The sequence below is a fragment of the Montipora foliosa genome, chromosome 4 (genome assembly GCF_036669935.1).
Source record: "Montipora foliosa isolate CH-2021 chromosome 4, ASM3666993v2, whole genome shotgun sequence".
Classification (NCBI taxonomy): domain Eukaryota; kingdom Metazoa; phylum Cnidaria; class Anthozoa; order Scleractinia; family Acroporidae; genus Montipora; species Montipora foliosa.
This window is the reverse complement of record NC_090872.1, coordinates 34,224,097-34,246,596: the sequence shown is the minus strand read 5'-3', so window position 1 is coordinate 34,246,596 and position 22,500 is coordinate 34,224,097. Positions and strand designations below refer to the sequence as shown.

Sequence of the window (22,500 nt, the reverse complement as noted above, 5' to 3'; positions counted from 1 at the left end):
GGCATGATTCAGCTAATTGACAGATGACTTAACTCACCGGCATAATTTATGGTTTAATCAAGTGTCAGATGGTTTAAGAGACAGGCAATCTATTCAGTGCAAAGCCAAATGAACAAGACAAGACTGAAATGGTTTGGTTAAAGAAGGAACGGTTCAACTAGTCGACAAACGACTTAGCTCACCGGCAAATGGGTTAACGGCGGGCAAGTGATTCAGTGCAAGGTCAAATGGACAAGTCAAGACTGAAATGATTTAGTCGACGGGGTGTCTGTCACTTGTCAGCCCGATAAAACTTGACACGAAACCTGACAGGCTTTTTGTTCTCCAGGAGAAAATTGTTTTCTTCCTTCTCTTTGGGTGAAGTATTCTTTTTGCTTTGCTAGAACAGGGCTAATACTTTAATAATGTAACTGATTAATGATGTCCGTAGCATGAAGATAAACAAGGTAAGGTCCTATGTCCCAGTTCAGAGTTGTCTTGTTGATTAAGCTTTACTCTGTTTTTTGTACGTCAAATGGAAATTGTGTCGAAGTGGGGTTTCGTATAGAATGTAGTCTCCTTTGCAGCCGTCTTTCGGGATGTCACACAACAAGCTTTGCATGACACCCTGACCATTGACTACACGACTGACTAAAAAGAAGGGTCTTTAAGGTAATTCCCTTGAAAATGACTTAACTATCCAGAATTTTGTCAAACTTGGCACAATTGATATTCATACACAGGACACTAGAAAAAGGCAATGAAAAGATGGTGTCACCATGATTCTTTTTTTACCTGTTGCATGCCCTTTATTCTAAGTACAACAAAAAAAACAAGGTGACACATTAACACCAACTGGGTTGGTATTTGTGTCGCCTTGCTTTTTTTGTTGTACTTAAAAATTATGTGACACACTGGTCGCTTTTGGTGATCCACCTCGCCACACGCTTGCCGTGGGAGAACGGCTGTGCTGTTCCCAACCCAGCTTACCACATTTGTTTTGTGGAGCTGTCACTTAAAGGGGTGTCTAAGACACCCGCCTGGTATGTTAGCTACGCCATTCTGATGAGGCCCAGCAAGGCCGAAACAGCTGTCCATGGCTGCTAATTGACTGGGTGAAATGGTTGCGTGCAGGCGTGATGTGTTGGCCACACTGGGTTGGTGTTTGTGTGACCTTGCTGTTTTTTGTTGTACTTAAAAATAGCATGACACACTGGTCTCTTGGTGATCCACCTTCCCACACGCTTGCGGTGGGAGAATGGCTGTGCTGTTCCCAACCCAGCTTACCACATTTGTTGTGCGGAGCTGCCACTTAAAGGGGTGTCTAAGACACCCGCCTGGTATGTTAGTTACGCCATACTGATGAGGCCCAACAAGGCTGAAACATCTGTCCACGGCTGCTAATTGACCTGGTGAAATGGTTGTGCGCATGCGTGATGTGTTGGTCACACCGGGTTGGTGTTTGTGTCACCTTTCTTTTTTTGTTGTACTTAGAATAAAGGGCATGTAGCATTAAAACAAGTATGTGACACCATTTTTTTATTGCCTTTTTCTAGTGTCCTGTGTATGAATGTCAATTGTACCAAGTTTGACAAAAATCTGGATAGTACGTCATTTTCAAGGGAATTACCTTAAGGAGCCTTCTTTTTAGTCAGTCATGAAGTCAATGGTCGGGATATCACGCAAAGCTCGTTGTGTGACATCCCGAGAGACGGCTCCTAAGGAGACTATGTTCTTTACGAAACCCCACTTAGAAACAGTTTCCATTTCACATACAAAAACAGAGTAAAGCTAGATCAGGAAGACAACTCTGAACCAGGACATAGGACCTTATCTTGTTATCTTCATGCTGTGGACATCGTTAATCAGTTACATTTAGCCCTGCTCTAGAAAAACAAAAAGAATACTTCATCCAAAAAGAAGGAAGAAAACAATTTCACCCAGAGAACAAAAAGCCTGTCAGGTTCGCGTCAAGTGTTATTGGTTTTTTCAACAGATATTTATGTCAGATCCCTCATCAACTCAGTCTTCAGTTGTCCATTTTGACTTTGCACTGAAACTATTTGACATTTGATTAAACCATATGCCGGTGAGTTAAGTCGTCCATCGTATAGTTGAACTGTTCCTTCTTTAACTAAACCATTTCAGTGTTTGACGTTGCACTGAATAAATTGCCTGTCTCTTAAATTAAACCATTTGACACTTAAACCATATGCTGGTGTCAGTTAAGTAATTGTCAATTAGCTGAATCATGCCATCTTTGGCTAAACCATAATTTCTGCTACGGGACACAAGATCATTTGTTGTCAGACCTGATCATTTCACATTTCATTGACAGATGGATCCTCATTTGAATAAACCAATTTGAATTCTTAGGTTGTTATGTGCGGGTTTTTACTGTATTTTATTGGCAATATGAGACGAAGTATTTCATAGAATTCTTATAAAGATGACTTTCATTGCAGGAATATTAACGGTATTGAATGTTCAGCAATTATGTAACATCATGTTGTGTTCAATTTCTATAATCTAAGAGGGAAAGTGTTTTCATTGAGAAAAGAAACATTAGTTAGTCTTGAGAAAGGGAAAATTCAGTTTTGGTATTTATTCATAAACCTACTTGACCCTTGTAAGTAATTGTGCACTTTGAAGGAAATGATGATAAAACCATAACATTATTATTCCTTAATGAGCTGGTGCATAAAGTTGCAGAGAAGACAAGCCACTCTCCATATTAATTTTGGTTTACGGTCCCATTCATATTTAGTGGAATTTCAGTGTTAAGAGTTAAAATTTCTTGATGCCAGCAATGAATATTATTATACATTCTACATGGATTCTAACAGAAGCAATTGTTTGACTAAATATGACATCATCTTAAATTTGTTAAGCTAGCTGGTCTTTGCAATCAAGAAATGCAGGTATGTTTAACTAACTCCTAGTGGGTCAAAACAATTCCTGGATTGTAAATCCTCTGTCTGCCATAATTGAATCCTCTTTCTCCCAAAGTTCTGGGTGTAGTATACCACACCTGGAAACTATTTCCTTATCTGACACAGCAGCCTAGGATATAATAATATTTACTCACAAAATGTTATAGCTCCAGAAGGACTGATGCCCACTAAATCTTTTTATGTTATGTGGTGCTTATAGTGTGAGTAAAGGGTACTCTGTGTAGTTAGGCTAGAAGCCACTCTACAAAGATTTCGGTACAGTCAATGATGCATCTTGTTGAGGGATAAGTGTCCTTAAAACATGTTGGCATCAATGAAACAATCTGATCTTTAGAAGGCCATAATTTATGGGAATATTTCCCAAACAGAAGTACAAGTAATTTGACCAGGTAATCAATCATCCTCAAGTACCTTGAAATGGTTGATTTACAAGACCACATAACCATGCCAGATGTTTCTTTCCAAATTCACACCTTAACCACACCAAAAACATAAACAATAGTTATTGTTCAATCACATCCAATTTAGGGCTCACATCAGGCTTACTTCTTATTTTTTCCCCCCTGATTATAATTATAAAAAGGACTTTGGCAATCATGGTACACTGCAATATTTACTACGACCACTGTGCGAAGAAGTCAAAGGGGTGTCCGCCATGTTTGATGTTTTCCACCCGAGCCTCACTTTCATGTTTTCGTGCGAGTGCTTGTGATGAATGCGAGAAAGGTCTTTTGCTAATCTAAGTTTTAGATTACTCAAAAACAACAGTGTATTTAAGGGAATCATCTGCAAAATAGATGCCTCTTAATGTAACAGTAATTCAGGTCCTTTCCATAATAATACATGTAACTCTTGACTTTCTGTGAACAGTTCAACCTGTGAGGAGATGGTCAAACTCTGCAGCCATAAACACTGCTTAGCCTCGGCCATATAACTGGGGCTTGGAGACAAAGCATCTTCTGAATGATTAGGGTGGTTCCAATGACTGTGGAGGCCTACATTCCATCCGGAATTCTGATGCACCTATCCTACAAGATCTCCACATTTCCATCCACCGACACCCTTATCTCATATAGAAACTCCTTATACCACACATTTGATCAACACATTTCACACAGTACTAATTTCTGACAAAGCTTCCAGTACATGTATACACCTGCAAACCCATCTGATCATGTCTTCTCTAATTCTCCCTCTGCACCAAAACCAGTACAACCACTCACAACATGCCCAACAACTCCACCCCTTTGCCATACACTCTACACTTTGGATCTGCAACTACAACTATCCTTCTCAATTGCGGCCAGAAAAACCTTGTTCACAAAGCCTGCTCCTGAGCAAAAAAATCATCCCTTTCATGCCCTTCCCAAAATCAATACCCAGCTCTACAGTATGCCACAACCACGGCCTCTCATTAGGCACTTCACTGACATCCATCATAAAGGCGCTGTTACACTGTGAAATGTTTGTTGCAACTTGTCATGCAATGTTTTGGCGACATTGTGGCGGGACGAGTTGCATGAAACATTCCACAGTGTACATGTAACATACCCTGCAAGGGCCAAAATCGTTGCGAGAGTTGCAAGAGCCGTTGCCTATAAGTAGAATTAAGCTCTACTTTTCGTGCAACTTGTCTCACAATGATTTTTGGCCATTGCAGGGTATTTTACACGGTGAATTGTTTCATGCAACTTGTCGCACCACAATGTCACCAAAACATTGCGAGACAAGTTGCACGAAACATTTCACAGTGTAACAGTGCCTTTAATTGTCTCATGCAAACTCTATTCCTGAAGTGCCTTCTTCCTTTAATAACACTTTCCCCACCCACTTCTTGTACTTAATTGATCTTGTTTCTCCTACATGTACATGTACCTCCAACGTTTCTCCAACCTTTAACATCAACTTGTCACTTGCCTTGATAGTGACAATGATTTTTGTTATTCTTAATAGTCCCAAATTCTTCACAATATAATTGTGTCCTTTTTGTTCGGATGTTATAAAATTTAATTACATTTTATTTTTAATACCCAAAAGTTGTGTTGTTTTTGTTTTTAGATATGTTCTTGGCCATGAGGCCATGCAGAAAATGGCTGTTTCCAATATACTTATATCAGGACTAAAGGGTCTTGGAGTAGAAATAGGTATTTTATAACACTTTCTTAGCTTGTGTTATTTGAAATAATTATTGACTCTTTATAGTTAACAGGACTTGGCATTAACACTCCCCTGTTTCCCATTGGAGAGTAAATTTAACACTTGGAGAGTGAAAAATAGAAATGAGGCAGAATACTCAACCGATTTGGAAAGTAAATTTTTGACTATGAGAGAAAATCTTAAGGCCTCAAGACAAAATAATGTATGAGCAAGCAACCCCCTAAACACTAAGTGATTAGCAAACGGTTTGCCACGATCATATTCCGACATATTGAGGAGCTCCTGTCCTAGGAACTCTGGGAACAACAGTCACAAAAAAATCACACGTGGTAACTGACTGCGCCATATTTGATTTTAAAGATGACTCTTTTGTTTTGGATTTATGCAGAATTCAGGTGGCGATAATGAGCCTACAGAAAGGGAAAATGAAGTGTTGGAGGTCATGCTCATCTGTTGACATAATAATAATTTCTAGACTGGCTAATGAAGATTCATATCGAAAGAGCCTGTGTTATTAACTTTGATCCTCAACCTGGACTGCAATTGTAGACTGGGCTGGTTGTTCAAGGTTAAGACAACCCAATTTCAATGATTAAAATTTAGTCATTGAAATTGGGGTGTCTCAATAGCATAAAATAACACACTGACAGTACCATTCTGCGGTAAACAACTTTAAAATAATTATTAATACTGTAATCCATTTTGGAAAATGAAATTTTGAGGTGGAAAGTAAATTTTGAAACCTTCTCTCCAAAGTGTCAAATTAAAGTTAGTGTCAAGCCTTGTGGTATGACTTAATGTTGACATTTTGTACTAATTTTTATTGTACACAGCTAAGAATGTGGCCTTGGGTGGTGTAAAATCGGTAACCTTACATGATACTGGATCAGTGGAACTTTCAGACCTGTCATCTCAGGTAGAAACATGTTACTAGCATCTTTGTCATGAAATTGCTCGATGGCTCAAAGTTTATTTCCCATTATCTAGAAAACTTGATTGTACACTGTATGTGACAGTGCACTCTTGCTTCCAATATTCAATAATCCTTTTCCCCAATGCAAAGCATAAGTGCAGTTTATTTGTCCAGTTTATTTCTTAAGAGAAACAGTCTTGTACAGTATTGTGCAAAATTAATGCAAACGTGGACGTTACTAAACACAGGAATGGAATATACCGAAATAAACCGAATTATGCCGGAATGAGGTGGAATAACACCGGAATGAAACGAAATGAACAAGAATGGTACTGGAATATACCGGAACGAGCAGAAATGACACCGGAATGAGGCGGAATGACACCCAAATAAAGCGGAATATACCGGAATGAACCTGAAAATGTCAAAATTTTGTGTTTTACATGTACATCGATGATGTAGTTAGCGCTGACCAATTTTCTGTTGTTTCAGTCAGCTTTTGTTGTGTCACGTGATTCCCTAAGGGAATCGCATGTGTTTTTGCCTTTTGTAACATTTGGAACACTTCGATCACGAGAAAATTTGACAGGTATATCGGTCGCTGAATGATTAATTATTTGTTGTGGAAGTAACATTTTTTTTGTGAACAAATACAGTAGCAAGAGAAACAGAATGTTATTCTAATTGTTTTTGTCTATGGATCTCGGAGGCGGCTTTCACTGTGCGAGTCAGAAAACCAGTGAACATTTTTATTTCATTCTGACAGGTCAATTGTGTATTGACCAATCACAGTCAAGTTCAGTGAACCACAAACTAATTGTTTAAGTTGCTGCTTGCTTTCTTCCCACGACCCACACGTGATGGAGATATTTGGAGATTCGCGCAAACGGCTGGAAGACTCTTTTTCTCTTCCCGATTGTTGGCAATAATGCTATCGAACCTGAGCGCAGTGTTTCCTTGTTTGAAGAAAGAAGTCAGAAGCACAGAAAAAAGATAGATCGTTGATAATATATTTACATGAAGAATCGTGAGAACATAATTATCGTAACTCATTCAAAGCCTTGTTTTTTCCCCTTTAATGTAAACTGTTTCTTTTTTCTGTTAGTCTCTCTATTCTGCAACACTTGTTCATTCACAGCCTACATGTAGAATGATAAAAAATTGCTTTTTCCTTGTCATTCCGGTCCACGCTAATCAGCTTGATTCTGGTGTCCTTCTGGTTTATTCTGCCTTATTTTGTTGTCATTCCGCCTCGTTCCGGTATACAAATGTATTTCGGCACCATTCTTGTTTATTCTGTCTCATTCCGGTGTCATTTGGTTTTATTCCAGAGTCATTTCGCCTTGTTCCGGCATATTCCGGTTTATTCCACTTTCTTTGTGCGTCATTCCGGTGTCATTCCGGCTCGTTTTGGTATATTCCGGTACCATTCTTGTTCATTCCATCTCATTCCGGTGTCATTCCACCTCATTGCGAGATATACCGGTTTATTCCGGTATATTCCGTTCCGTTCCGTTCCGTTCCTGTGTTTAGTAACGGCCTGCAAACATAATTCAATGAATTTCGCGAAGACTCAACGATAATGAGCGATTTTTCGACGATATTTCGCGAGTCCTGTTGTTTGAGCGACAGCGATATTTTGAGCAAAAGATTTCACAGCACTTAGTGATAGTTCGAGCGAATTTTCATTTCTATCCAGTGATTTTTGCTTGCTGTACATGTGTACATGTACGGTACAGTACTTTCCTTTAGTCAATTAAAAATATCCTTGGGAGTGTCGGAAATCCCCTTAGACTTGATCTTCAAAGTTTTTAATGATTGATATCATTTAGTCAGTACCGGTACTACAGTGCAGACCAGAAATATGCGTCCCAAAAAACGCGTGCGAAACGAGCATACGAAAATTGCGCACACGCGTCTGCGTTTGTAACATGCGCATCAAAAACGCGCATTCATCAAAGATAATTAGTATGTATGAGTTGGCCCATTGTCTTTTCATTGTTTAAGTTTTATTGTTAGTTTCAGCGCCAGACAATGGCTATGTCAACAGTGAAGTGTTTGATTTCAAATAACGCATGCTTCCAAGTGAAATTCGAGTCAACAATGCACTCGCTTCCGCTTCTTATTTAATTTCAGACATTTGAAAATTACTTTCACTTCTCGCTGCATCAACAAATTACATAATGAGGGGAATAAATATTTTCCTGTGATTAAAACATAAAACAAGACTATTTTCAATTTGAAAGACATCGGTTTTGCCAACAGAAATCGACGGTCAGTAAAGTTAGTCGATCAACAACAAATATCGCTAAGAGCAAGACTTGGACGAACGGCGGAGTGAAATGCAGTAAAATCAACGAAATAAGGAGTATATTCATTCGCAAACAAAACTTACTTACGCCATCTGTAATACCAGTTCTTTCTCGAATATTGTTAAATAATTTTTGTAATGCGTGCGTGACATTAAAAAGGCGTCTCGGCATTGTGTCCTTTTGCGAATTGAAGCTGTATCACTTCAGCAATATCATTGGAATGCGCTCGGAGTTGAAAAATCTCCTCTTTAAGATATCTTCCGCGCCAATTTCTTTCTTTAGTTAAGCTTTACGGAGGAGAATTAACGCGGGGTTGGCAGGAAGCATACGGAGTGAAACCCTGTGTGACAAAAAACGCCGGCCCTAATGTCGTCTTCTTTCGTTTGAGAGCCTGGAACCAAATGTTTACTTGTCGGAGCCTCAAAGCAGTTATCTCATGACGACTTCTGTGGCGCCATTCTCAGTATTTGACGTTCGCGAAAAACTTGGGATGTTACAAAAACTCCTCAGTAGCGCTGTTTTCTTTTTTTCCCCGAAATTCTTAAGCTCGACAAATTTTCGGCGAAGCACTTTTATTGCGAAGAATTGGCGGAAAGGTCAGAAGCTACGTCTACATAATTATTTTCTCCGTTGTCTGGCATTTCCAATGACAACGATCCAAACTGCAGTTTCGGCAACAGAAAGGTCAAAATAACTTAACTATCAGTGGTCAGCTGCAGGATGACAACAGAGTTTTATTATTTTTCATTCAGTGAATGTCGAAAGAATTTAAAACTTTGTAGGTTCGTTTCGAAAACTCACAATGATCAGTTGACACCGCTCTTCAATTCAAATGTTCTGGTAAGTTGATCACAGAAATTAAATATTCATTTTATCGTCTGTCTATTGTTTCGTGGAACAATGAACATCACATCTACGATACGAGTTTGCATAACAAAAGAAAAAACGCGCATCAAATGCGCGTTTGGAAACGCGCATTTAAAAACGCGTGTGCGCAAAAAACGCGCGTGCGTTTTGCGTCTGCGTAGGACGCATATTTCTGGTCTGCACTGTAGTTCATTCTTGGCAAGTAAACAAGGTAGCAACAGTAATTTTGGTGCTCCCAGTGTCCTGGCCAAAATTTAATGTTCATTTGCATGTGTGGAACAGCAGCAAACAGTAAGAAGCAATCAGTAAGTCAAACACTTAATAATTCAGACTCTAACAATGTTAAGTGCCTTGTTTTTTTCTTACAGTTCTTTCTCCGAGCGGATGATGTTGGGAAAAACAGGGCACAGGTATCCTTGCCAAGAATATCAGAACTCAACAGTTATGTTCGCATGTCTGTTCACACAGAGAAGCTTACAGAAAACTTTCTAGGGCAGTTTCAGGTTAGTATATTTATGTAAATATGTTCCATTAGTTTACTGGGCACATTAATTTTGTAAGTGTGTAGGTTGGGGTAGTTTGCATCTGAAGAAGACTTGATATTATAAAGATTCATTGATGAACATAGACATGACTGTGTAGCCCTAGTCTTAAGGGTATAACCAGGGCACATTGGAATGGTCTTTCTCTGATATACCGTAAACGTCCATGTATAAGCCGCATCCGTAGATAAGCCGCACCCCGAATTTAGAAGCGCAGATTTTGGAAAAAAATGTAATACAATAAAGTTTGAAGTTCCAGTAACGTTCTTTTGCTACAAACCAACAAGGACAAACAATCAAGGTTTCACCATAAAGTTGGAATTCCTTCGATATTGAAACAAAACGAACGAGTGCTTAGTAGCCAAGCTTTAAATGTGGGGAGGAGTCTGGGCCAGGGCCAGGGCCTGGGTATCATCACCTCGTCTATAAAGATGTACCCGCAATAGGCGAAAAAATTCATGCAGAACAGGAGCTTGATAATGCAGTCGACAAATTTGCCGAGAAGGTGGTCAAGGACAACGAAACAGTCGAACATTCACCTTGCGAGTACTCGCCAATTTTGTGGTATTTTATCGCACGTGGCAGAAAGATATGCGTGGAAGTGACTGGCCGAAGACGTCACTGCAAAGAGCTGTGCGGAGGAATGGAGATTCCTTGTAGGTTGCTGTTTACTTGTTCGAGTAAAGCGAAAATTAATCGCTTGGAAGAACAGCAAGATTCTGTGATAAACACTCGAAGACACAAACGGCTCCTTGAGGAGCCACCACTCATTAAAAAGTCAATGAACAACAGCAACAGGCTCTCATTTTTTTTTATGTTTCTTTACGGAGTTCTTAAGAAGTTGTATGAATATTAATTAGGTTTTTTAAAACTCCAAACACAGATGTATCCATGGATAAGCCGCACCCTTGATTTATGGCTTCAATTTTGCGAAAAAAAGTGCGGCTTATACATGGACGTTTATGGTACTTATCTAGCTGCTTTGGTGAAATCTCACTCCAGTGTAGTAGGTCTTGGGTCCACCTTAATGTCTTCTGATATTGCACAAGTCATCTGTAAAGATGACATGTCACACGTCATTTACTTGTATGTCAGGGTTTGAAGAGAAGGACTTTGATGCTGGTTAACTTCGGGGGTTTCATCAGAAGCCGGTGGGTGGTGGTATACGGCCGTCTCTTTGTCACCGGTGGCTACTCTGCCTTGATTTTCAGTCAAACCCTTGTAAAAGACGAGTGATCATCACTTACATTGATTAGCCCAGGCATCTACTTCAATTAAAAGCTATTGAAACCCCTGTAACTGGTCATGATCCGGGTTGGTGGTATGGTTGAACTACCTCTTAATGCCTGTACATGCAGTGCTGGAAATAACAGTCGGTCATCGGACATTGGCTGGCTAAATTTCGAAAATGTCTGGCCAATTTCACATTATGATCAGACGCCATGTCCGAGCATCTCGTCAACATTATCTTCACTTTTCCACTTGAAGCCGTTATTTCTTGCCGTACTTTAGCTTTATGTGGGGTTGTGTAAAAAAAGGAAAGGAACTCTATTTAATTGAGTGTGTAGTCTTCTAGCATTCAGGAGCACTGATTAGGGATACTGTAAACTGAAATCAACAAAATTAATTATAAACGCAAATGTCATGGCATCCTGCAAGCTTGAAATTTGCATAATTCAAAAACTGCAAAGAAACATACATGTAGCATGCAAATAACTAAGATACACGCCCAGCAGGTTAAATCACTGGTTTTGAGCTCATGAACATATATTACTTGCAGCAAGAAAAGAGCGGGCGTTTGGAAACGACAAACTCTGACTTGCTTCAACGACATTTGAACCTCTCTCACAGCGTCACGGCAAACATTGAAAATAAAACACATCTTTGGTTCTACTGTGCATTATTTGCTGATTCAAATGGTAAAAAGCTCTCCGTTAAAAGACAAGATTTTCATACAAAGGTTGTAAGATGTGATTATTCTGGATGTATGCCGGTGAGAGACCGTGTGTTGGTAGCACCATGCAAAAAAAGAAAATGTTTGCGACCGAATACTGTTAGTTTACTAGAAAAGAGTAGCGAAAAAACTGAGTGATTTAGAAATGACTTTTCACTGGTTCTATCATGAGCCGTTGTCATTATCACAAGCCTTATCATTATAAATCCAGATATACTGTTACAGTAACACTTGCACCCTTGATGCAACACTGAAGCATTGAACAAAGAAACACAGCCAGAAAAAAACACAAGATGATCGACGGGGATTCTGTGTACCTTGACCACCTGTTTATACTGCAATTTCAGTGCCCATTGTAAGCAACAATTAACTTTAATTAAGGACACATTGACCTATTAAAAAGGAAAAATTATTTCGAGCACTGTATCTAGTGACAGGCTTGCACAGTAAACTTAATATGGAATCCAATGTGCATGTGACAAAGGGTCCATGATTTCCAATCATACGTACGTGTAGATGAGAGGTGGGGACACGGCACTGTCTTGAACATTGTCTTCAAGTGTGCTGTATCAATGATGAAACGATTATATGAAATAGATCATATATGAACTGCGGATATGAAATCAAGTGAAGCTACATGTATGAGTGTCGCACCGGTATCGCGAGGTCACGGGTTCAAACCCCGTTGAAGTCCTGAATTCTTCAGGCTTCTCTACGCAATTGCAAAAATTGCGTTCTTAACTGTGAGGATCATAGCTTCACTTGATTTCATATCCGCAGTTCATATAAATTATTATAATCTGTTTCATATATCATTTCATCATTGATTCATTCCTCATGGGAACATTAAAACCCACAAATGACCAGCTCCCAACGTCAGGGGCTTCATAGCCTACCGTATTTACCCGTGTATAAGTCGACCCCCATTTTTGATGGCAAAAAAAGCAATTTCTTAATTTCGTTGTTAAATGTTCTTGGGACACTAATGTTGTATTCTTCGATTTCTGGAAATGTGGATACACAAAAAAATCAGGGCCTCAAGCGCTTAATAGTTTTGTGGTTCAGCATCTGTTGTATATGCGGGCATTTTGTCCTTGAGTTTCGAAAAAGTTCTCAGAAAATCGAACATGTAAACTTCAAACTAACCTGTTTCGTTGTTCAAGGATAAAGGGCTTTAGAGGATAAGCACAACATCACACAGGAAGCAGGAGTCAATCTTTGAAAATAACTTGCGAATGATGCGAAAATGTTCAAGGTTTAATTGGTCCTTGACTTATATTTTCTCAAATGACAAACAAAACAAAACTCATAAACTAAACAATACAAAGTTTGCAGAAGCATTAAAGTCAGCCAGGTTTGTATAAAGAATAAAAAACATTAATTACCAACCAGTATTTTCACGCAACACAAATGACGATGCTTGCACACAAACACAAGGTATTGCGCCAGGTTACTAAGCCGTTGAACGATCGAGTTTTTATTTGAAGAAACAGAAATGCCTTTTAGAGCTTTCCGCCTTTGGAAAACGAAAATTTCCAGTGTCTATTTCATATTTGTGCTTGTGAGTATCTTCAACATTTAGAGTTGGACAAATCCTTTTTCATTTCAACTGGAATTGCTTACATTCTTTTTGAAGTCTTTTTTCATTCATTTTGAAGTCTTTTGTCTGCATTTGTCCACTGCATTCGTTATGCCCATGACAACATTATTACGTTAATTTTGAATAAATTACTTAGCTGGAACTTGGCTCAAAGTCTTTGACCCGTGTATAAGTCGAGGGCGATTTTTGGAGCTTCTTTTGAGGCCATAAAAGGTCGACTTATACACGGGTAAATACAGTAGTTGGTTAGAGCGTCGCACTGGTATCGCGAGGTTACAGGTTCAAACCTCATTGAAGTCCTGAATTTTTCAGGCTTCTCTACGCAATTGCAAAAATTGCATTCTTAACTGCGAGGATCATAGCTTCACTTGAGTGTACTGTATGTTGGGCTGGTTGAGAAATCTATTCCAGATTTTAGAAACATGTAAATAGACCCTTGATAACTTTGCTGATGCAAGTGTTGTCAGATCTTGTCAGCCATCAAGAGGTACATGTAGGTGCCCTGTAATCCACTCATTCTACCTCTCTGCTCTTCTTGCTCTGTTGAATTACATGTAAACAATCAGAACATCAACAAAGGTACAAACATTTCTTTCCTTCTCCCTGCAACTGAGAGCTACATGTATGCAGTTCATTATAAAAGAAAGCATGTTGGGGCCTGCTATCTTGTATGGAAGTATTGACCCCTTTACCGTGTCATTGCCGCGTCACCCTGTCGCGACTTTCCCTCGGTATTCCCGCGGTAGGCTGCTTTTCTGCCGAGGGAAATTTGCGGCTAGGCTCCAAAGTTGCCGCGGGGAAGTCAACCAAGGTAAACCCTCGGTAATTAAAATTCCGCAGTAGAGTTGGGGTTCCGTTGACTTTGTGTTTCGATAAGCTATTGTAGATTGTAATGTTGAAATCCCACCGAACAACAGAAACTGAACAAGTTTCGGTTGAAAATTGCGAACAGCAAAGAGGGTTATAGCTGCTAATCATACACCTTGGTTTCCTTTTCCTTTTACATGCGAAAAGAATATCCGTACTATTTCACTGACGACCGTACTGTTTCACTGACAATACATTAATTTGTACAATTATATATCAACCCAGACTTCTACTCAGAAGACGAAACAAAAACTCATGAATCATTTCTCCCATAACCAACAGCTTAAGAACACTCTGTTTTTGCTGACCATTTTGCCCACAGACCATAGTATTAATGTTAGACTGGCCATTGCATCGACTCTGAAGAGGCATGACTTCCACTTCAAGGCTGTGCTCTAAGGAGAATGTCAGGGAGCCCTTCGGGCTCCCAAGCATTTCAGCTGGCTTGCTCAGCCCTCCAAGTTGGTCGCCCAAATTAATTAATTAATTAATTAATTATCTGAGATCAACAATTCAGCAAGATCTTCATCCATCTCTCTCTCTCTCAACAAAACATTGCTACTACTAACAGCTCTGGCCCTGGTTCCTGGAAAGCCGATTAGTGCTAATCGAGGATTAAATATCGCTAATCGCCGAATAAATTTTATCTCACGATTAGATTCTGTTCCTGAAAGCACGATTAATCTTAATTTAGGAATAAACTAAAGGTTAACTTTAACCCACATTTTGTCAAAACAAACAAAATGGCGGACTTACTGTTCCCTCTAATTGACCCGCAAATACGCGAAAGAAAGTTCCAACAGCGAGAAATTGACCTTGACGAACTAACTGGCGAAGAACTCCGCAGTAGATACAGGTTCGGACGGGAGTCAATAAAATTTCTCGTAGAAATCCTGAAAGACGACCTACAAAGACAGACGCGAAGAAATCATGCAGAGTCGCCAACGCTACAAGTTCTTGTAGCATTGCGTTTTTTTGCCAGTGGCAGTTTCCTACAAATAATCGATGACACCGTTGGCCTTCCTAAATCCACCGTTTCAAGAATTGTGACCGACGTGTCAAAGGCTTTTGTGAGCAAGCAGGAGGAGTTCATCAACTTCCCTACTGAACCTGCTGAAGTTCAAGACGTCAAAAGAGGATTTTACGAGAAGGGAGGGTTCCCTGGTGTTGTAGGTTGTATCGACGGGACCCATGTGAGGATTCAAGCGCCCAACAAAAAGTCAGATATCTTCGTCCTCTTCAAACAAAAAGATTGGAAGGATGGGGGCTCAAATCCAAAAAAACCTATCAGAAATCTATGAGATTTAACCATGGAATTTCTGGAAGGATGTAGTTTCTAACAACCAATAAAAGCTCTCAATACAGGAGGTATGGATACTTAATGGAATCACACGATAAAGGACAAAAGTTATTGTTGAAATTTCTTTAGGCATGTTTACGAACATCGTTGCACGATGGCCTGGTAGCACACATGACAGCTTCGTATTTAGCAGTTCATTTATTGGTCAGAGGTTTAAGTCTCAGCCCCGCACATTGGAAGATGGCTTGCTTCTTGGAGATAGTGGGTACCCTTGTAAACCATATCTCATGAGCCCATATCTCAACCCTATATCTGTAAATGAGGAAGCATTCAACCAGGCCCATAAAGCTACAAGGGTGGCCATTGAACAAACCTTTGGATGGTGGAAGCGAAGGTTTCACTTGCTTCACTAAGAAGTAAGAATGAAGCCTGAGAAGGTCTGCCTTATTATTGGAGCTTGCGCCATATTGCACAACATCGCAATACTGAGGAGTGAACCACAGGATTGCCACCTCCTGCATGAAGACGACCAGCCAGCAATGGCCCCCTTTCATGGCCCAGAGAATGGAAAGGCTGTGAGAGATCATATTTGCCACACCTTTCTTTAAAATTCTTGTTTCTCCACTAGACGTGTATCTTACGGTGTCAGCATCTAAATTCTTTAAATAACCTAAACATTGTCAATATTGCAATCTTCTAAAATGATGTCAGACTCTCTGTATGGGTATTAGGTGCAGAAGTCTATTTTGTCACCTATTTTCAAGAATCATATCAAGAATCATTTTGTGTTCCAGTGCTACTAGTGAGTTTGCCATCATTCAACGTCTAACATTGTCAAACTTGGTTGAAACATTCAAGCCATTGTCACTTTAATTGCTAAGATTGTTGCTTCATCAAAAGTGGTCTTTGTGATTTATCAATTTTGTCTAAAATACCCAATACAGAGGTTCATAAGTCAAGAAGAGTATAAACTTTGTTGCATGTCTTTTGTTCCTAAAATGCTGTCCTCTTTTTAGAACTTAATTGTTCAGCTATTGGTACTGTTTATGTCCTGACATAGTCACAAAATCTCTCGCCAAAATGTAATGTAATTAGTACTGTGTGACCCCCACCCTATCTGATGGGCACTTTAATTTAATGCAATATAAAATAATGGATTTGAATCAAAATGAAATATATTACTATGTAACTGGTCACAGAGACATTATTTCCATAACTGGGGTAAACAAGATTTTGTGTATGAAAAAATATGCTTGAAATTTATGTAGAATCTGAAACATTTTTCAAAACATTGTAAGCTAATGTAAAATCCCAATATCAATATAAAGTGTTCATTAAAAATATCCTGCATTCAATTTGGGATGGTTTCCTTATCTTCATCATCCAGGTTTTTGCTGATAAGAAGAATTTCCATTCGAAGCTTTGTTTTCTTTAGCTCTAGCATTTCTTGTTGCAGCTTTAATGCCTTTTGCTGCTCTGCAAGAATATCAGGTTGCAAAATTCGTCTCTTTCTATTTGGTGGCAACGGTGAATGATCTTCCTTAACCTGTGCTATGAGACCAAGTTTCATCATATCTTCACTCGATAGCCTTGGTAAATCTTGTTGGTCTTCCACAATATCTACTTCAGCTGGTTCTACTATATTCAATTCAAGAAAATGTTGTGCATTCAGCAGCAGAAATTTGAACTATAGGAAAAATGTTGAAAAACAGCTTGTATTGATGTTTTTTATAAGCACTCAGTGCCCTTTTTTCAAGTCCTTCTATTACTGCGATTGAGATTTCCTTCGCTGTTGACCCTTTCCTATGTCGTTACATCGAAATAAAACTTGCTTTCAAAACATAAATGCAAGCATGACTATAAAAAAAAAAAAAGGAAGCTTTTCACTGAGAAGCAAAGGAGAACGAATTCTTATTCTCGAATTACGAGTTCATCAGAGCCTAAATTCAAACGTTTCTCGGTGTAAGAGAGAATTCAAAGAAGGTAACACAACAGAACCAAGAAAAACAAAGTTCACAGGTTCTTACACCGAAGTTAACCCCGTTTTTGCTGCTGTTGGGGATCATCGAGTTGGTAAATATTGAAATCAACACTATTTTGTCTATGCCAACCATAAACATTTAACGTAAGAATAAGGTTGCCTCACATTTCGCAAAGTAAAATGGCAGAAAATGGGGCGGAAACTATGCAAAATAATTTAAAAACTTAAGTACTTATCTTAAAATGCTCAACGAAAGGTTCCCAGGTAAAAACATACCAAAAATGTCGGACAAAGCTACAGCTTTCTAGGAAATCACATGACTAGTAAAACAATGAAATATTTACATAAGCTTTCTCACCAAGCCCTTCACCGCCGCCAGTCTCAAATCCCCCCAGTCCGGAGAAGGCTTGTGTGTCCTCAAAAATTTCTGTGATTTGCTCAGTTGACTGGGAAGGGGGCTTGGGTGGAGGTCCACTGCCAGTCTTCTTGTACTCTTTCTTGTAATTACTAAATTCTTTTTTGGCTGTTGAGTTGAGGTTCTTCCACTTGTCTGTTATTTCTTGGACGGAGCGATTCGCTCAGCCAACAGCATTTTACCTCCTTGGTAATCTCCTCCCAGACTTGACTTTTTCTTTTGTTGGTTATACTATTGGTCAGCTTTGACTGGATCGCATCAATATCTTTTTTTTACACTTTCTGTAATTACGGAAATCTCAAGCGGTGAGAAATTTGGTTTTCTTTTTCTTTCCTTTACTTCAAGTTCTTTCACCTCACTTTCCGCCATTTTGTTTTCTTCACCGGCCCCGCAATCCGCGCCAATTTTTTGCGCCATATTTTTTCAGAGGCAGGCGGTCGAAAAACTCGTTAAACCGGTTTTCATTTAGCACTAATCTGGGATTAGTTAATCGCGGGATAACTTTGCTTTCAGGAACTCCTTTTTAACCCACGATCAGTTATCCGAGGAAAAAAAAGAAAAAAGGAAAAGAAAAAACGAGAAAGACGAGAAAAGTGGCAATGCCACCGATGATTTTCGATGGGTTTCGTAAACTGTAACCACCAGAATATTAAAATTTTTAGCTGCCTTATCTCCTCAAAATACAATAAGCCAGATTGCCCGGCCAGGCAACCGGGTAATTTTTCCCACTCGCCCGAAGCCAAATGTTCGTCGCCTCAGGCGCCCGGGCGCCGTTAGGGCACAGCCTTGCACTTGTATTGTCTAAACCTCAGGGATACTAGCAGTCCTTCATACTTCTCTGTCCTTGTGTGGGCCCAGTTCCATCAGTTAGGGCTAACGCTCACATGGTTCACATGGGATAGAAATCTAGCACTTCACGTTACACTACTTTCTCTCCATTTAACTTCATACTGTAGGCCTCCTCGTACAGTCACCCCTTGAAGGGATCAAATTTCATCAAAAAAGAGGAATTATGGTGCATGACAGTGCTTGACATGTTCATTTGTATTCATGATGGTGCCATTTGCTTTTAATCTTGATACATGTTCAGTACATGTACATGTATGTGTGTGTATTAATTTTATTGGTCCTCTAACTGGCATGCTCTGTTTGCATTTCAGGTAGTAGTGCTGACAGAATCAAGTCTTGAGGAACAGTTATGGGCTGGTGACTTTTGTCATGCAAGAGGTATCAAATTCATCATTGCTGACACGAGGGGACTGTTTGGGTAAGTCTCATGACAAATATGTTGAGTGCTGTGTGCACTTCTCATTATTAAAAACCATAACAGTTGCAGCAATTGTTGTCATTTTACCCTTCAATTGTAAAATGAAAAATTTATAAATAATTGTTTTTTTCTTGGAAAACAACTTTGGTGCCAAATGACCAATTTGTACACCCTACATGAAAACTCCTTCCTTCTTACCTTTTGTATGTTGTCTTCAGAATTGAGAAGTACATGTACATTTATATACCGTATGGATGGCCTTATATTTTATTAGTCTCAACCAATATCATACCCTCAGAACACACAAAATAACATAGTAATGAATTTAAACATGAAGCAATTATTGCTTGATGTTAATTCATTACTATGCTATGAAACTAAGAACACATGTACATGTACATTGTTCAAAGGAGACTGTTAAAAAAAATCACTCTGAGATTATAAAAGTGTATTAATTTTCTGAACAAAAATTAATACAACCACACATCCACATGATCATAAGAACCATGTTAATTTGCAGAATCTTCTCAACAGAATGTTCTTTTTTTCCCCCCTACAGTCAAATATTTTGTGATTTTGGAGAGAGTTTCACTGTTGTGGATACAAATGGGGAACAACCCATCAGCAACATGATCTCTTCTGTGACAAAGGTACATGTCCACCATTATAGATGACTTGTTAGTAAATAATATTTTTTGTGTGGAGAGCAGGGTTTGCACTAACGTGAGAACCTTTCTGCTATTGTGTCCCATGTGTTGATATCCAGTCTTGGTGTGGCATGTTTATAGGTTCTTCTTTGAGAATAATTTCCATCTCGTCCAAAAAATCCGCAAACATTTGATTTGCGCTCTATTTATTACAGCACTGGTGAATATTCTGTTAAGTGATGATGATATGATTTTACAGCACAGACCAGAAATAAGCATCCCAAAAAAGAACTTGTGAAAACTGGGCGCACACGTCTGCAATTATAACACATGCACTGAAATCACACTTTTACCAAAGATAATAGGTATTAGTATGTATGAGGTGGCTGATTGTCTTTTCATTGTTTATGTCTGATTGTTAGTTACAGCACAAGACAATACCTACAGTATGTCAACAGTGAAGTGTTTGACAAATAATAATGCATGTTTTCAAGTGAAATTAGAGTCAATAATGCACTCACTTCCACCTCATGTTTAATTTCCGTTATTTGATGTTCGCGAAAAACTTGCAGTGTTACAAGAACTGCTCAAGAACACTGTTTTCTTGTTTTCCTGAAATTATTAAGCTCAACAAATTTCCGGGAAAGTAATTTGATTACAAGCTACATCATTGCGAAGAATTGGCAGAAAGGTCGTACATTGTAAGCTTATGTCAACGATCCAAACTGCTGTTTCTGCAATGTAAAGGTCATTTTAACCATCAGTGATCAGGTATGGGAGGATGACAGCAGAGTTTCATTGTGTTTCATTCAGTGAATGTGTAAAGAAATTTAAACTTTGTAGGTTCATTTTGAAAACTCACAATGACCAGTTGACCCCACTCTTCAATTCAAATGTTCTGGTGAGTTGATCACCGGAATTAAATATTCATTTTATTGTTGTATTCATTATTTTTGTTGTTGTCTATTGTTTCGTGGAACAATAAAAATCGCAGGCAAATGCGAGTTTGAATAACAAGAAAAACTGTTTTTTCTTGTTATTCAAACTCGCATTTGCCTGTGATGTTTATTGTTAATGTGCATCAAAAGCGCATTTGGAAATATGCATTTGAAAACGTGTGGGCACAAAGAATGAGCATACGTTTTGCGTCTACATTGGACGCTTGCAATATTTCTGGTCTGCACTGTAAATATTACTGCCAATGAGTCAGCCGAAGCGTAAGAGTGTTGTGGGTGCAGACAAAATTTTCGACCACTCCAGAAAAAATGTAACATAATTATATTGACATCATCAGGGAAACAAGTGATGCAGACTAATGCTCGTTGTACTGATTCATGAAAATTAATGTTTAAATGTGTTATTTGTTATTTTTAAAGGATAAGGATGGCATTGTAACTTGTCTTGATGAGCAACGACACAGCTATGAGTCTGGTGATTATGTCTCATTCTCTGAAGTGCAGGTAATGAAAGTACTACAGTAGAAGCACAAATTATTTTATTTGAAACTTGGAATGTTGTAGCATGATCGTTAAAAAGCAAATTAGCCATCCAGGCGTGAAAAAGCAACTGGAATGAAGCAACCGGTTGCCTGCTGCCCTTTTTTCAATACTGAAAGACTGATTTCTTGGACTTATGAATTTGCCACTGCTTTGAGCTATTATCTAGTGAATTTCTCCCAAACATTGACCTTTTGTCAGGCTCTCCTGAGCTTCTCGTACCTTTCACGTACATTTACCCTGGTCACCTTTTCTAGCATTGTGGTGCAAGTAAACTTACACAGTTGATGGTTTGTAGAAATTCAGTCTTGAAAATAATTATGTCTTCCCCGATTCTTAACTCTCCAGATTAAGGATGATAATGGGTCAAGCTGAGTTTCCAGAAGATCTACAGATTTCAAGAAACTTTTAAGGACATGCAAAGAAATTTAACTGAAGTTTTTAAACTTTCAATTAAGTAAACAAAGGACTATTTCATGCGAAAATAGTACTTTAGATTACACTGGAATCTTATATATTATGTACATGTACATAAAAACATACATTCATCTTTTCAGGGAATGACAGAGTTGAATCAATGTGAGCCACGGAAAATTAAAGTTATAGGTAAGAATCTAACATGTAGCCTCAGCAGGTGTGCATTATTTTCTTTGATATTCATAATTTTTAGGAGTAGTATTTTTTGTACATTATGTAAGACAGTATTATTTTTAATAAGTACATTGTAAGTTTATGGTTGATTTTTGGTAATTTGTTTTTCGGGTCAATATTAAAGTGCTGAGGGTTTTGGTGACACAATGGGCCATTACGTCAGATCTACTATTAACCTGAATCACTAGGACATTATTATTAATGTTATAACTGATATTTATTTCCAAACATTAAACAGCAACTGTACAGAAGGTTTTGTGAGAATAGTGCTATTATTACAGTAACTTTTTTCAAAGAGCGAAGTATAGGATTTGGCTCTGACTTTGTTCTGGCTCATGATTTGCCTGCACATGCGTAAGATTCCTTTTCCTCGTAGAGACACTTTTCAGAGAAAGCAGCCCAAGTTGGTTTTGAACTCACTATATCCTCATCCATGCACCGGTGGCTCAGTTGGTTGAGCATCGGGCTGCCATGCGGGAGGTCGTGAGTTCGACTCCGACCAGACCAACACTCAGGGTCTTAAAATAACTGAGGAGAAAGTGCTGCCTTTGTAATTACATCCGCAAATGGTTAAGACTTTCAAGTCTTCTCGGATAAG

The 22,500-nt window shown here is 38.8% G+C and overlaps 1 protein-coding gene and 1 pseudogene across 2 annotated transcripts in view; both read left to right on the top strand.

Moving 5' to 3' along the window:
• Window positions 1-22,500, top strand: part of LOC138000668 (ubiquitin-like modifier-activating enzyme 1) — a 63,539-nt gene that overhangs the window by 5,389 nt on the left and 35,650 nt on the right. For both annotated transcript variants that reach the window (XM_068847231.1, XM_068847232.1), the window contains 7 exons: window positions 4,992-5,077; window positions 5,924-6,006; window positions 9,551-9,685; window positions 19,002-19,108; window positions 19,668-19,758; window positions 21,132-21,215; window positions 21,809-21,857. In XM_068847231.1, coding sequence (XP_068703332.1) covers window positions 4,992-5,077; window positions 5,924-6,006; window positions 9,551-9,685; window positions 19,002-19,108; window positions 19,668-19,758; window positions 21,132-21,215; window positions 21,809-21,857 — 635 coding nt within the window. The remainder of the gene's footprint in view (window positions 1-4,991; window positions 5,078-5,923; window positions 6,007-9,550; window positions 9,686-19,001; window positions 19,109-19,667; window positions 19,759-21,131; window positions 21,216-21,808; window positions 21,858-22,500) is intronic.
• On the top strand, window positions 15,577-16,053 carry LOC137999387 (putative nuclease HARBI1; annotated as a pseudogene).